Source organism: Lissotriton helveticus, chromosome 3_2, assembly GCF_964261635.1.
Source record: "Lissotriton helveticus chromosome 3_2, aLisHel1.1, whole genome shotgun sequence".
Lineage (NCBI taxonomy): Eukaryota > Metazoa > Chordata > Amphibia > Caudata > Salamandridae > Lissotriton > Lissotriton helveticus.
In genome coordinates this window covers 1,445,710-1,460,902 of record NC_136062.1, presented here as the reverse complement: position 1 = coordinate 1,460,902, position 15,193 = coordinate 1,445,710, and the positions used below count along the sequence as shown (strand labels likewise).

The following is a 15,193-nucleotide window of genomic DNA, read 5'->3' as shown; positions in this document are numbered from 1 at the left end:
CAAATTTCCATTACCTCTGATATGTGAACTTAGATTATTTGTGTTAATTTACTCCTAACATTCAAGAGGCAGACTGGAAGATGGAGTCGGCATGTGCTCACTAGTCACGAGCTCCATATGCCACTCTGTTTGGAAGCAGTAATTCTTAAGAGCTCAAATCAAATTTTGAGGAAAAGAGGCTGTTGTCTAGAGCTCGAAAAGCGAGTTAACATACATTTGTGGAAGGAGGTGGAAGGTTGGGGTACATCTACCAAAATGTCACATTTCTCATTCGCCCACTTACTGAATAGAGGACATGCCAAATTACAGGAGTGTCTTAGACCATCAATGAAACAATGGTAGCCTCCAACAGATAATGCTTTAATGTAGCCTCGGTGGAAGGAGAAATTTCCCTGTGTGTGGGTAATATTAATGTCTTGCAAATGAAACCCCCTCATATTCAACACGTATGCAAAGTTCACAATGACACCATGCAGTGGCGCCTCCTCGAGGGAGTGCTGCGAGGTAGTGGGGCGGGGGAGGGTCAGGGCGGGGGGTATTAAACTCCGGCATACGGCCAAACGAGTTAAGTAAATAAATAAATAAAACGTATTACGTTGTGCGCACTGCACGCCAATGGCATTGCAGCACGCGCAATGTAATTAGTTTTATCTATCTATTTATGCATTTATTTATTTATGTGTTTGTTTGTTTATTTATTTACTGAACTCTGTTTGGCCGTATGCCTGAGTTTACTACCCCCACCCTGCCCCTCCCCGCCCTGCCTCACCACCCTGCCGCACTCCCTCAAGGAGCCGCCACTGACACCTTGGTATTGCACAACTTTTACTTTGTCCCCCCGCCCACCAAAACACTGCCCACAATAAAAGTAGGAGAAGTTCCAGGGGGGAAATATACGTCATGGAAGTAGGCAAGCTAGATTCACCAACTCCATTTTGTAGTACACAAAAGAGTACTACAAAATGCAATTCACAGAACTACAGACGAAGATCTCTACCTTTCCTATATTTTTTGTGCTGAGAACTCCTACACATGTGCCGAGATATCCGAACACATATGTACACAATTTTTTAGTCAGTTTGTGAGGGATTAAGGAAGGGCCAGCAAAATGGGGGATACTTAATAATACATTTGATAGTTTTACAGAAATATAGGGAGGGGTTTGGGAGAGACATGCTAATACAAAACACAGAGCTGTAAAACAATAAGACAATTGCAAATCACAGAATACACTTCTGAAGTTCCTGCAACCCTAAAGGTGCCAAAATAGGTGTAAATGTACTTCAGCTCAACCCTGGGGTAAACCACTGGTACTGCAACATGTCTCATAGAAAGCCATAGAGGCAGGAATTAAACTAACACTCTATAGGAACTAAAGTTACATTAATGTAATTAGTTTATCATTTAAAATTATATTTACATGTGTGTGATTAAACATTATAAGGAACAGGCAACGGCCTATTCCTTAATGCCGAGGTTAGGGTCACGATGAAGTTACAGGCAATACAGAACGCCGCAGCACGTCTGCTTTCCGGAACGCCCAAATTCGAGGCCATATCCGAAACCATTAAGGAATACCACTGGCTGACGATCCGGAACAGAATTAAGTTTAAATCACTAAGTATAGTTTATTAGGCACTCAACAATCAAGGACCTCACTTTCTGAAGGACCAACTGAAACCCTATACACCTTGCAGACAGCTTCGTTCCACCACCCTAAACCAGTTAGTGATCCCACGATCCAAAACAGTTTCCTGGGGTGACCGCCGCTTTTTGGTGGCTGCACCCAAATTGTGGAACACTCTGCCTCAAAACATTAGGATGAGCCCCTCACTTCTCCATTTCCGCAAACATCTTTAAGACATGGCTATTTGACCAATAACCTTCATTAAATCCTTAGGAGCTTTTGCTAATACTGATCTGAAGTCATGCGTATTGTTTAGCGCCGAGACGCCTGCGGGTAATTGTTCGCTCTCTATAAATGTCAAAAATAAAATAATAAATAAATATATATAATTGTATTCTTTAATTTAATAAAATGTATGGAAATAAGTGCAATAACCTTTCAAACTTCGTTTTGAAATGTAAAACGTTCTTAAATCAAGTATACAATGTTTAACTAAGTTTACTAAATATTAAATAAAAATGTTAGTAAGGATGAGCACTTTTTTTAAATTGTTGGCCGAAATTATTATTTATAATGTAATATATTTACATTATTTTTCTATTTAATACACACTTAATTTGAGGAGTTGCAATTTTTGTATTACTTCTAAGATAAGAATAATTATCTTAAATTAATTTGGATGTATATAATAGTGAAATATTTTATTTTTTTTGTTTTAAAAATAATAAGCTTTATTAAAGTTCTCTGTTTCTTTCCAGTCAGGTAGAACGTACATTACAGTTGTAAAGTTACTTCTAGTAAATACAATCTTAGGTGGTTCCATTTCCTCATTTGAGGGAGTGACGACACTCCTAAATGATAAATAGCAAAAAGTAGTGAGTTTCACCTTGGTGTAGTTGGAAATATACAACTGTTTATTTACTACTGTCATTCATGCCTGATAGCTCTAAATGTGGCTACTGAGGTAACCCTCACTATCATTGCCACCCTGGCAGCATGGCCACCCTGGCAGCATGCCAGACTGTAAATGAGTCCGTCGGTTCAACTAATGACTGGGTTTTTGAATGGGGGTTCATTATAGATGCACCCCCAAATCAGTGTCGGCGCTACGTACATAGAGGGACATATGTTTCATGTTTTAAGGAAACATTGCCACATCTACGGGGATGTAAGAGAGCCAGAGAATACATTTATTTATTTTCTCTAATAACGCAAACCTTCTTCATTGGACTAGCTAAATAGTTCACACACCGACATCCTGTAAAATGTCTTTAAGAGTTAGACCTGCCATAGATGTCCTACTCATTCATTCCTCTGCATATTATATTATGGTGTTGGTGGAGTCCATACACTTTTAAAACATACAACAAACACACGTTTTTTTTTAAATTAAGTAAATCATGTTTCATTTTTATTGACTGCCCTTCTCTCACTCACATGTCTATAGTGCCTCGGGAGTGCAGCACCACTCACCCATAGCCTGTGTGACACTAGTTTTGTCTCATCATTACACATTTGGAGGCAAGTTAGGAAAACATTCCCGTTTCTCTTGTTATAAGACATCAGAGGTGGTATCTGAGGTATATTTATTTTATTTATTTATTTATTTTATTTTAAAGGTTTTATATAGCGCTAGCTAGACCCGGAGGTATCAGAGCGCTTTACATGAGCATCAGATCATAGTAACAGGTTACATCGTTACAAAGGTTACACCGTTCTTAGAGCATGGCAACATAGTTACTTGTGAGGTAGGGATAAACAATAAGCACAAATACGAAAGGGGAACAGCAGGCAAGGTGAGAGGGGGGTTGGAGTGGGGGAAGTAGACAGATAATGAAGGCGGGAAAGAGGAGGGGAGGGTGAGAGACACAGCATGGGAAAAGGAGGGGAAGGGTGACGGGGACACAAACCGGTAGACGAGTCAAGGCAACGTCCAAAGTCCAGTACCCTTTACGCAGTGGACTCTCTCAGAGAAAGGACGGATGACCAAAGACTTATGTATATACAAATTAACATTCATTCACACAGAACAAACGCATACTCTGTAGCTTTTATTCCACTGAACATGCCGTATTTACTTAAATGTTGTTATTCCTTCCATTTTCCCTTGGTTCCTTTGGTATTCCTGCTTTGGTTTGAGGCTCTGTGTAGGCTGGATGTTTCCATATAAGGGATACTTTTCCACATATTCACTTAAGCGGCATGACTGTCCATTTTTCTCAAAGATCTTGGTCGGATTATGAGGACAGTGATGGCGCCTGTGGGGAATAAACCAAAAGATTGGTAAACTATTAAAGAAACATTATTATTTCTGAGTCAATTGCATCATTCCTTTAAACGTAATTTACTTTTACTTTTTACAATAACAAATGGATCTGCCAATTATTTGTGTCATTGACTTTAAAATTGCATACCGTTTCAACACTGCATACCTTTAGAGAAGATACTGTTAGATTTATTTTGCTTGTTAAATGATAGATTATTCCCCCCCCCCCCCCCCCAAAAAATGTAACCTTTAATTTTTTTCTGCAAAAACAGGTAGCCTACCACAATTACCATGAGAATGTGTTACCACACACCAAAACCTCCCGGGCTTGTCCAGTTTACCTAGGAATGTAACTGTTGTTTCCTTATTGTCGTTTGCTTCAGAGCGAGAGCCAGCCTTTGGCCTATTCACAGTGAGATAGAAAGAAATTACCCTGTACTTCATTTTTGAGAAATTAAAGGAACAGTGAAAAACAACTTAGGAACTATAGAACAAGTGGACTCATCCATTATTATCTGCTTGAAAACAGAAAGAATGGATGTAAAGAGGGCATATAGTTAACTTATCTCGGTTCTCCTGGTGTCCTCTGTCTGGTTGGCACATGAAATCTATTGCAGCCCTGTGATGACTTCTATCCAAATGTCCTTCTTTACTACTGGTATTATTGCACTTTTACCAATAGTTGCCAAAATTGGTGAGACGCTTCTCACCCGTTGGATTTCTACATAATTAGAAGGGCAACACCTATTGATAATGCTGACCATTCTATTTTATTCAGGTGAGTTCAAGAGGTGGGTTTATCCACAACAGTTAATACGAATTATTTTGAGAAGGAAATTCACACAATGTTTTTTTCTCATAATTTAAAATGTACATTATTAAGTAAGATGGTGTAACAGCCACTACATATTACGGGCCTGATTCATACCTCGGTAGACTGGTTACTCCATCACAATAGTGACGGAAATCTCGTCAGCCAAAATATAAATCCTATTATGTCCTACACCTAAATCAGGCCCTGACTTTAAAAAGAGTGATTCCCCTAACGAGTATTAAAGCAGATTGTTCTCACTGCCAATAATAGTTTACATGTTTGCTAATTACACGATTTTACGTAGGATGTAACCTTATTTATGTTTGACTTTAGAACGTAATATCAGACAATTTATATTTCTACTAAGGTCAGATGCTTTACCCATTGGTGAGACTCTTGGAACTTCTGCACGCCTCACTTTACCACTTCTGACTGGGGCCACTGTCACCGCCCTAAAACTGCTCGGAACACTTTACGAAGCCTGGGGAGAGACTACAGTCCCCAGCAGCCCGCGCGCCTGGAAGCGCCAGCGCACTAGCATGCCAGCACACCCCTTGAGTACCGGACACAGCTCTTAAGTGGCCGTGGGGTCCCGCGGGGCGGGAGCCTCTTGGAACTTCTGCACGCAGCACTTTACCACTCCTGACTGGGGCCACTGCCCTAAAACTGCCCGGAGCACTTTGCAAAGCCTGGGGGGAGACTACAGTCCCCAGCAGCCCTCGCACCTGGAAGCGCCAGCGCACTAGCATGCCAGCACACCCCTTGAGTACCGGACACAGCTCTTAAGCAGCCGCAGACTCCCGTGGGGCGGGAGCCTCTTGGAACTTCTGCACGCCGCACTTTACCACTCCTGACTGGGGCCACTGACACTGCCCTAAAACTGCCCAGAACACTTTGCGAAGCCTGGGGGAAGACTTCAGTCCCCCGCAGCCCTCTCGCCTGGAAGCACCAACGCACCAGCATGCCAGCACACCCCTTGAGCGTCGGACACCGCTCTTAAGCGGCCGCAGACTCCTGTGGGGAGGGAGCCTCTTGGAACTTCTGCACGCCGCACATTACCACTCCTGACTGGGGCCACTGCCACTGCCCTAAAACTGCCCGGAGCACTTTGCGAAGCCTGGGGGAGACTACAGCCCCCAGCAGCCCTCGCGCCTGGAGGCGCCAGCGCTCCAGCACGCCCCAAGAGCACCGGACACCGCTCTTAAGCGGCCGCAGGCTCCCGCAGCATGGGATGCGCGCGGGCGAAGCCCGGGCCAAGGGCAGGCCCGTCTGAGCCCGTTGGAGACCGGACGAGGCCGGGCCCCCCCTCTAAACCTGCCGATCTAGCAAGGGACGCGCTCTGTATTTGGAATCCAACGGGTGAGGGCAACTTTCATTTTAAGTTGCACAGATTTGCCTGAGCTGAGAGGTCGGGGTTACAGCCCCAGTAGAAGCGGAGCCACATTCCTTGATTGAGAGCAGCGCAATAGAAAATAGTACCCGAGAGTTCCAGATGCTAGAAGGGACTTTAGTGTAGGTATTGTAAGTCCTAAAATCCACTCAGTACTAGCTTGTGTTAGTTATAGGTCCCAGGTGTGTCTGATTATTCGGATATTCCCGGACTTGCTTTCCATAGCGATTAAAAAAACTTATTAGCGGAAGAACGATATCGTTGGTGTATCAAAAACGTATTTTAATTTTCGATTTATGCACTTTAGCGTTCTGATGTGCTTGAATGCTCAGAAGATGTGCTAGTTGGAAAAATATTTGTTAACAACATAAGTTTTCATATTAGTCCTGAGGAATATTTTATTATTGTGGTTTGTATAGATTCATGTTCTTCCTTTTACCTTCTACTGTATATGTTTATTATATTGTAATAGCCATCTTATTTTTATTAGCGATTTTGTATAGCAGAAGGGAGCTGTTTACATTTTTATTGAAAGTTATTTATTCTGCTAAGAATGAGTTGCCGCAAATTAAATCCAGGAACTCTAGATTGCCTTCTAAACGAGAGCTGAATAAGTTCTTAATAATGAAATTTCACTAACAGAACGCAGGCTTTCCTTGGAGACCCTTGCTTCACAAGGTAGGCTCTCTCTCACCTCTGCGTTTCCCGCAGCACCTCCGATCTTAGATCAGGTTACACCACAAGTCCAGTTGAGTCAATCCTCAGTTGGAGTTCCTTTTATCACCGTACATTTTAGTCTTCTCTATGTCTGCGGAGCAAGATCGCAGCCCAGTTAAATCTAACTCGAGAACTAGAGGGCAGAAAGCCAAAAAGAAAACTAACCGCCCAGATAACTCTCCTGTGGGAGCGAGGAAGACCCGGGGTGCCCTGAAACCAAAAAATCCTGTGACAAGCACAACGGAGAGAACTAAGGATGTTGTCCCCTCCGCAGGTGCTAGTAGCGAGGCCAACTCTTTCATCTTGCATCAGAATAAGGCAGGGTCATCATCCAAAAGCAGTATAGAGGGAAATGTCTGGGGCAAGCTGGAAACCACGACGACTACCCTAATAGATCCTATTGTCCAGAAAATAAGCTCTGTTGAAATTAGGCTGTCAAAATTAGAGAAGTTGTTGGTACTTGCCCCCCAAGTGAAGTCAACGGCACTCTCTAATAAGCTTAAAATTCCAGCAACCATGGAAGGCGGAAGTGGAGGGCAAGACCGAGATGGAGGAGTTTCTTGTGTCAGGCAATCTCCCAATAGTAGGGTACCTGATAAGAACGGTTCCACTGGTCTAAAGACCGTTAGTATAGACTCTGCAGTTCCTGGACAGCCTTCATCTATGACAACAGGACCCCTACCATGCAGAGAGTTAAGAGACAAGAAGATAAGACTCCGCAGGTGACAACTCTCCCTACCATCGACCTCCCAGCGGAATCGACCCCGTACGTAGTGATCCTGGGAAGTGTTCCTGCTCTCTCACCGGGGAAGAGTGAAGAATATGATCAGCTCCTCAATAAAATAAACCACTGGTTTACACATAACACTACTGTAGGCCCACATATACTTAATAACAAAATTATGGCACGTAGGGTCAACTGGATTGGGGGCTCACATAAACAAGGGACTGGTGACTGTATTATCATACATTTTGATAATCCCCACATAGTTGGCCGGATACTTTTTTAGGTATTACAGTCTGACCCCCTTAGTGGGCTCTGCCATTAAGATCTTACCCTTTAATAGTAGGGAGAGGACAGTGGTTGGCATGGGGGAACCACCAGTTGGGGGTGGCCCTTTAAGGCCATATCCCAGCCTCCACTCTATTCCCCCGGTTCATCGACTGTTATCCGTAGATATTCTGTTTGGCACTGACCACAGATTGGTGCTAAACAATAGATTTGACATCTTTTCTGGCATGGAAGAATGTGATTGACTGTGGGGTCCAGATTTAGCAGGGCCTGAGCAGGCCGTACTGACCCAGGATCAAGGGGATGCAGTAGTAAGATCTTCAAGGCTGTCTCCTAATAACTTCCTATCCTGGAACTTAGCGGGGTTGGCAGCAAAACTACAGGATCCTAGATGGGTAATTTTTGGTAATAAGCCTACAGGAAACGTGGTCGTTAGATTGCGACCTTTTTCTGGAAGGCTATAAGGCTTTCTTTGTCCCAGCTAGACCATCTCGGAGTGTGAGACCTAAGGGCGGATTCGTTACATACATTTCTGTAGCTATTAACTGCAAATTGCGGGTAATGCCCATTTTACATCCAGGTATCCTGGCGATAATGGCCTGTAAGGGAGGTACGAGCTGGGGAATTGTTAACTTTTATAATTCATTTTTGTCTTCGTCAGAGCCCAGTAACCTTTTTGCCCTGGGAGTGTAGTGAAGACAAGCCCTACATTCACACAGTGTTAAGTTAGCATGGGTTAATTAGAAGCTTAAACACCATTTTTGCTTTCCTGCTCTGCTTTGCACATGACACGCACTTGCGATATTGTTTAGAGAAGGCTGAGTATTTTGCTTCACATGAGAATAGCTTGTTATGCTACATTTCTAAACTGCCTCGCTAGTTTAGTCTGCACATGGAGAGCCGAGACAGTCAAGGTTATCTTGGACACTGTGTCTGTTATTCGGAATGATCCTCGCGCGTTCTAGCCATAACACATATGCAGCTGTGGCCACCTCTAATACTGGCGCGTTTAATAATGCACTGTGCAGGCATGATCAGACACACTTGGAGACCATTCGTAGCCTGACAGCATGCGCAAAACTCAATGTGATCCACTACTGCTGAGTATCAGAGGTATGGGTCCGCCCATGTAATCCTATGAGACCTTCTTTAATTATAAACTAACGCACTAGCTAGGGAGAGTGACATTTTGGTATATTCTAAACCTGTTTCCCGTTAGTATTATAAAATGCTTTCTCCCTTTGTATTCTATGGAATAGTAACAATGCTGACATTCTTGTTTCTGATAATATGTTTGCTTGTATTATCTAAGGTACTGCGCATGAGATCACGGCGTTAGAAATAAACATTTCAAACTTGCACGTGTCTCTGTTTACTCCTTGTTTTGGACTGGTGTAAGACTGTAACGAAAAAGTGCTCTTGTTATCCACCTTACCTGAGGTAACCTAAGTTGCATGTTCTGGGTTGACTAATCATTGGTGTTTTTGCTATAGGATGAAGAACCAATGAGTCACTGATTGCTAGTCTGGTAGGGGGTTTGGGTACTAAGGTGGGTTTTGGTACACCCTAATTCACTGAGGTCTTAAGTCTCTATGCACAGTTCTGTGTAGGAGCAGAATTCCTGCAACATGGCGCCCAACGTGGTTTGGTCATATTTACAAGGCGCTTGAGTAGTGTTTATATCAGTCCTTAACCCCCTCACTATCGTTTCCGGATAACTGTAGTGACGGATAAACCTACCTATAGTTACATAGGTTTTTTCAAACTTGAATCTTTGCAAACGGTTTCCTTTTGAATTACTACCCAGTTGTGCTACATAGATTCTTCATTGTAACACTTTCTTCCTGTGTCGTTATGGGTGACGTTGACATACTGCAGCATAGTCGCATTGCGGTTCCCAATCATTTGCAAACTTATAACGTCGACCTGGAAGGCATGGCAGTTATCATGGTTGTGAGTGCTGAAGTAGCTTACCCTTTTGAGATCTTTTACTCGTGGGTGACCTTCCCTGCTGTGAACGCAAATACTGGTGTGTTCCACACATATACTCACACAGCTGTGCCTGCAGAATATGTTCCTTATAGAACACAGGAAGCTTCAATTAATGCTTGGCAGCACCGAGTTTGGTTTAATGACGCCCTTCCCCACTCTTTAACGGCAACTAATTAGGTCCTTTGTCCATTCCAGGCGCTACTTGCCCAGTTTTGGCTGGATTTACACCGCATCCTCAAGCAGGAGTGGTTCCCGTTGCCGATCTAAGACGCCTAAATACTGTCGCAAATTAGAGTTATTAGGTCCTTAGTACAGTACATCACCCGCAATCTCCCGGGCGGGGCTCCGGGTGATGCAGCGCTTCCAGCCGGACCGAGCGGAATGAAACTTAGTCCTGTAATGGTTAATGCAGTTATGGACAAGCGTCCCCAAGATAAGGATGATATGCCTTTCTGGCTTGCCGAGAAATTTGACCAGCTGGAAGCAGTATTTCCTAACACGACTACTGTTGAAAAACACAGGATTTTTACAATTAGTTTGCCTAAAGACTTGATACCGGAAGCCGGTGACTGTGAGTCATGGGGTAAGAGCTTTGCAGGCGTGTACACGAGGTGCTTCGGCACACCGTCAATGGCTGTTCTTCCCTCGGTCATTAAGCGTGTTCAAGACGATCCCGGACCTGAGGCAGCGGTTGAATTGGGAATGAGACTATACGGCACATTTGACGTAGTTTCCGATCTCATCCTTTCTAATATAAAGGGAGATGCAGTGAACTTTCAGGTGTCTAATGCTTTGCAAGCGGTCCCCGATGCCGATAAGTCAGTTGCCGAGAATTATTACGGCTGCTTATAAAACCACTGGCCGTAATATTTTGGGTGTCAAGCCGTTCTCTACTAAAGAGAAAAAACAACCCCAAGGGCCGAAGTCTGAAAAAGATGTTCAGCCGAAATCTAAAAAGCAAAATTGGTCTAAGAACAAAAAACAGGGTAATCAACAACAGAAGCAGGAGTCTCGTCCTGCATCTCCAGTGCCAACGTCTACAGAACGCATTTGAGACTTGCGCGATCGCGCGACGATAAAATTACCTGATCGTTTTCAGGTTCCTGATCAACGTTCTCCTCGTTCTTTACAGGACACATCAGCCTCATCAACTGGTGGTGGAGGAGGCGGCAGAGGTCGGGTTGGCCAGCAGAGTCGCGACCCGCCCCACCCGAAAGACAGAAAAGGCAAGCAGGACGATTCTACACCGAAAAGACCCCAGTTTCAGAAAAAGAAAGTAGCCGCATTAACAGCGAGATATTCCACAGATAGTGATAACGCGCGGCGGAGATTACCATAGTTCGCTAGGCGCTCTGTCCACTACTGAAGGTGACAGCGACTAAAACTTATGTTGTTGTAGAGACAGCTGACACTAGAGTAGCTCCCCCTGACAGGCTTTTTGAGATTCAACTTTTTAATTGAAGGTGACATACAACATACTATAAAAGGGGTATTTTGGGAAAATCTAACTACAACGTATGACATTTTGTTAGCGGAGGCTGACTGGCCCCCACCTTTTGTTCTCGCTGCTCCAAGAGGGGAGGAGGTAATACTCCCTAGTTTCGCGCACATAGTGTCAAAGGAGCATGCGCTGAATTTTGGAGAAGAGGTGGCTAAGGCCCTTTCCTCCGGCTTTGTACCGTACTCCCTGTAGTTAAGATAAATTCTCCCCCCGACATGAGATTCCCCTACGGTCGATGCCCCAGCCTCAACCTCAATATCCCATGCGACGTGGAGCTAAGGCTTCCATGGCGGAAATCCTTGAACAATTGGAATATCAAGGTGTAATTGAAACTTGTGTATCTCCGATGAATAACCCACTGTTTACTGTGACCAAACCTGACGGTTCGTACCGTTTGGTGTTGGATTACAGGCATTTGAACTCACATTGCCGTACCTGTGCAGTACAGAATACCCACAGCTCTGCTTTAGTGGATGGCCTCGTGCGTAAAAAGTTTAAGACCACACTTGACATATCCAATTTTTTTTTGCCCACAACTTGTCCGGCTTAAGTAGTCAATGGACTAGTTTTACAAGTGGTGGCAAACAACGCCAATACAAACGTTTACCTATGGGCTATGAGAATAGTCCAGGCGTGTTTGCTGCCCGTATTGTCTCTCTTTTAGAGAGAGTTGAGCCAGAAGCGTGTTCGTACGTGGATGACATCTATCTCACTGACGACGAAATTTGGGCACATCTGTGTCGCGTTGACCGCATAATTTGTTGTTTTGCGGACTTCTGGTACAAATTCAACTTTGCAAAGTCACACATTGCAGAGTACACAGTGTTGTTTCTGGGCTATGAGCTCAACAATGAAGGCCGTGGCTTAGCTCCCCACTTCTTGGAGAAATGAGCACAATTGCGCGCTCCTACAACTCTGAAAAAATTACAATCTTTGCTGGGATTTTTGAATTTCGGGCGTACTTACATTCCCGATTATGCCCAGCGTATCAAGCCATTATATGCCTTGATACAACCAACTTTTACCAAATCGTGCTGGCAGCTTGAATATACAGCCATCTTGCAATCCTTGCAGGCTGATCTTCTTGAATCTAAATTCTTGCAGACTCGTGATAACCACACCAACCTGGTGATAAGAATCGTACCTGGGGCAGTGGGTTTCACGTACCTTGCTTTTAATGAAGGAGACACAGTACCTATCGCTTACAAGTCACACTTGTACACTTCGGCTGAAATGCGGTTTTCCACTGGGGAAAAAGTTTTGACAGCAGTACAAATGGAGATTCTAAAGGAACACGCACTGTCGCAGGGAAACGCATGTTGGTTGTTACCCCGTATCCTGCCCTGGAAGCAGTGACGAAAGCCAGTGTACCAAATTCAAAAGCCTTACACCCACGGTGGATACAATGGGCTACGTCTTTGACGTCTCCCGATGTCACGTTTGTCTTTGACGCCTTCTTACAGACGCAGGAGTTCTTGCAGTATGAGTTTGTTCATCCTGCTCCTCTAACCATGCGTCCTTTGGAGGAGTTCCATTGTGTCATTTACACTGACGGTTCTGAGCAAGATTCGCATGGGTCTAAGCACGCATATGTCTCGGCCTGCGCTATAGTGGTTGGTACTATAGTGAATATTGAATTCAAGTATGATGTCGTACATACTCAGACATTAGGGGAATGTACTGCCCAATTGGCAGAGCTACGTGCTCTGATGCTTGCATGGGCGTACGCAGATCCTGGTGTGACTACTCTCATTGTGAGTGATTCTTACTACTGTGTCCAGTCTTACAATGACAATCTAGTTTTTTGGACTCGGAACGATTATCGTGATTCCAAGGATAGCACAATAAAACATAAAATGATCTGAGTTCGAGTGGCAGAACTCAAGAAGCAATTGCCACTTGTGTATGTAACTCATACTCTTGGTCATCAGCGTTCAGGAGTTCACGCTGTTGGCAATTCTTTGGCCGATGAGGTCGCAAAATCAGCGGTAGCTACATACTCGGTTGCAGCAGTTACGCGTTTCAAAAGTAAAAGAGGTGATGACATCTTGGCAGCTATTCCCACCACTGAGAAGGGTGAGAAATATCCTACTGGATTCCCTTCAAAGTACTCTTATCACTTAAGTCCCGATAAAGTACCTTAAGTGAAGATTACCGACGTTGGTGACAGATTGATTCCCAACGTGGACCGCAGGCCCACACTCATTACAGCTTCCCATGATGGTGTTGCTTCCGCGCACGCGGGCGTTTCGGCTACTGTATCTCAGCTTCAACTGCGTTACTGGTGGCGGTGACTGTATAAACAGACGCAAGATTATGTCCTTCAATGTGGCATATGTCAGCAAATCAAACGTTCTTCGACTGCGCGTCTGCCCCAGACACAGTTGTACATTTCTAATAAACCACTTGGTTGTATTTATTTAGATCACTGCGGTTCTTTTTCTTCTGATACTGCGTATAAGTACATCTTAGTTGCAGTTCACTCTTGCACCCACTTTGTTTGGTTATGGCCGCACCGAAGTGCTGATTCACGAACTATCATAAGAGACTTGCGTATCTTTGTGGGAATTTTTGCCTGTGGCACCTTCCATTCTGACCATGGTCCACGTTCGCCTCTAAGGCGTACAAGGATGCCATGGGGTCTTTGGGAGTCCAAGTCAAATTTTCGTCTCCATACAGGCCTGAGGGCAACAGTGTTGTGGAACGAATGAACCGTGATTTAAAGCAGTCTTTGACAGATCGAGTTATAGGTACTGGAAGGAACTGGCTAACCCATCTCAATAGCGTACAGCGTGCTCTTAATAATCTCCCTAGAAGGTCTCTGGGAGGGCGGACCCCATACGAAATGCTCTTTGGCATAAAAATGTATGTCCCGGACCCTGACGGTCTAGACTCTGCGGCGTCTGCTGCACTCTTTGACGTAGATGAACATTGTAATGTTTTACAGACTCTACAAAAGACGAGAGACAGACTTGCAAAGGAACACTTGCCCTCCACATCTGATGCTGCGTTGCAGATCCCGGTAGTTGGCTGTGTACCCCGAGTTGGAGAACTGATCCATGAGAAGATCGAGAACAAGAAAGAATTTGGCCCCTCGTATCGAGCACCAGTTCCTGTACTTGGGGTGCAGGGCACAAGAACAGTCATATTATCACCACTTCCAGGTCGTAAAGAAAAGAGGTCCATCTCCATAGACAATGTCAAATTACACAGAGTGGCCGATTCTTCTTAGTATGACACCTGCGGTCTCCTGTCCGGCTATGCTGAGAAATACTGTTTTGGCGCCAGCTCCTGGAAACAGACCTGCTGACGTTGTCTTAGACATGCCTGCTGTATCAAGTCCTTTATTTAATATTTCACCTCAAGATCCTCTTGATGAGACTGAGTATACATACCCCATTGACTACGTTGAGAAACGATTAGTTATTCGACCCATTAATGGAACATTGGCACCCTACTTCTCCCACCACATCAGGAGAGACTTGGAGCATGTTAACATCACTGCTTGGCCAGTTTTAGATGGAATTGTTTGGGATGCAGTGTAGTTCCAGATTCATGGTCCGACTGAAGTTATTAATGTCCCAAATGTACTGAGGGTTTCCATGGGGGATGTAATTAAGCAGAATATACATGCTGATGATTGGGACGTTCCGGCCGTTGAGGCTTTGTTTTCAGATTTGAAATATTATGCTGCCTTTGATGCTGAAGATTTATATTTGAATTCTGCTAGCTATGGTGATTTGTATTGTTACCAACACTTTGAAAATCACTACCTGCACAAGGTGAACACGAGAAGGAATATGGTGAATTATACCCAATGGGAACACTGCCCAGCTCCTATAGAAGGGAGCTCCAAATCTCTTTTAAGGAGATT

At 44.2% G+C, this 15,193-nt stretch overlaps 1 protein-coding gene across 1 annotated transcript in view; it reads right to left on the bottom strand.

Annotated features, from left to right (window-relative positions):
- Positions 1-15,193, bottom strand: part of SAXO2 (stabilizer of axonemal microtubules 2) — a 175,739-nt gene that overhangs the window by 77,209 nt on the left and 83,337 nt on the right. Inside the window, exon 2 of the mRNA XM_078684727.1 lies at positions 3,706-3,885. Within this exon, the coding sequence (XP_078540853.1) occupies positions 3,706-3,885 (180 nt within the window). The remainder of the gene's footprint in view (positions 1-3,705; positions 3,886-15,193) is intronic.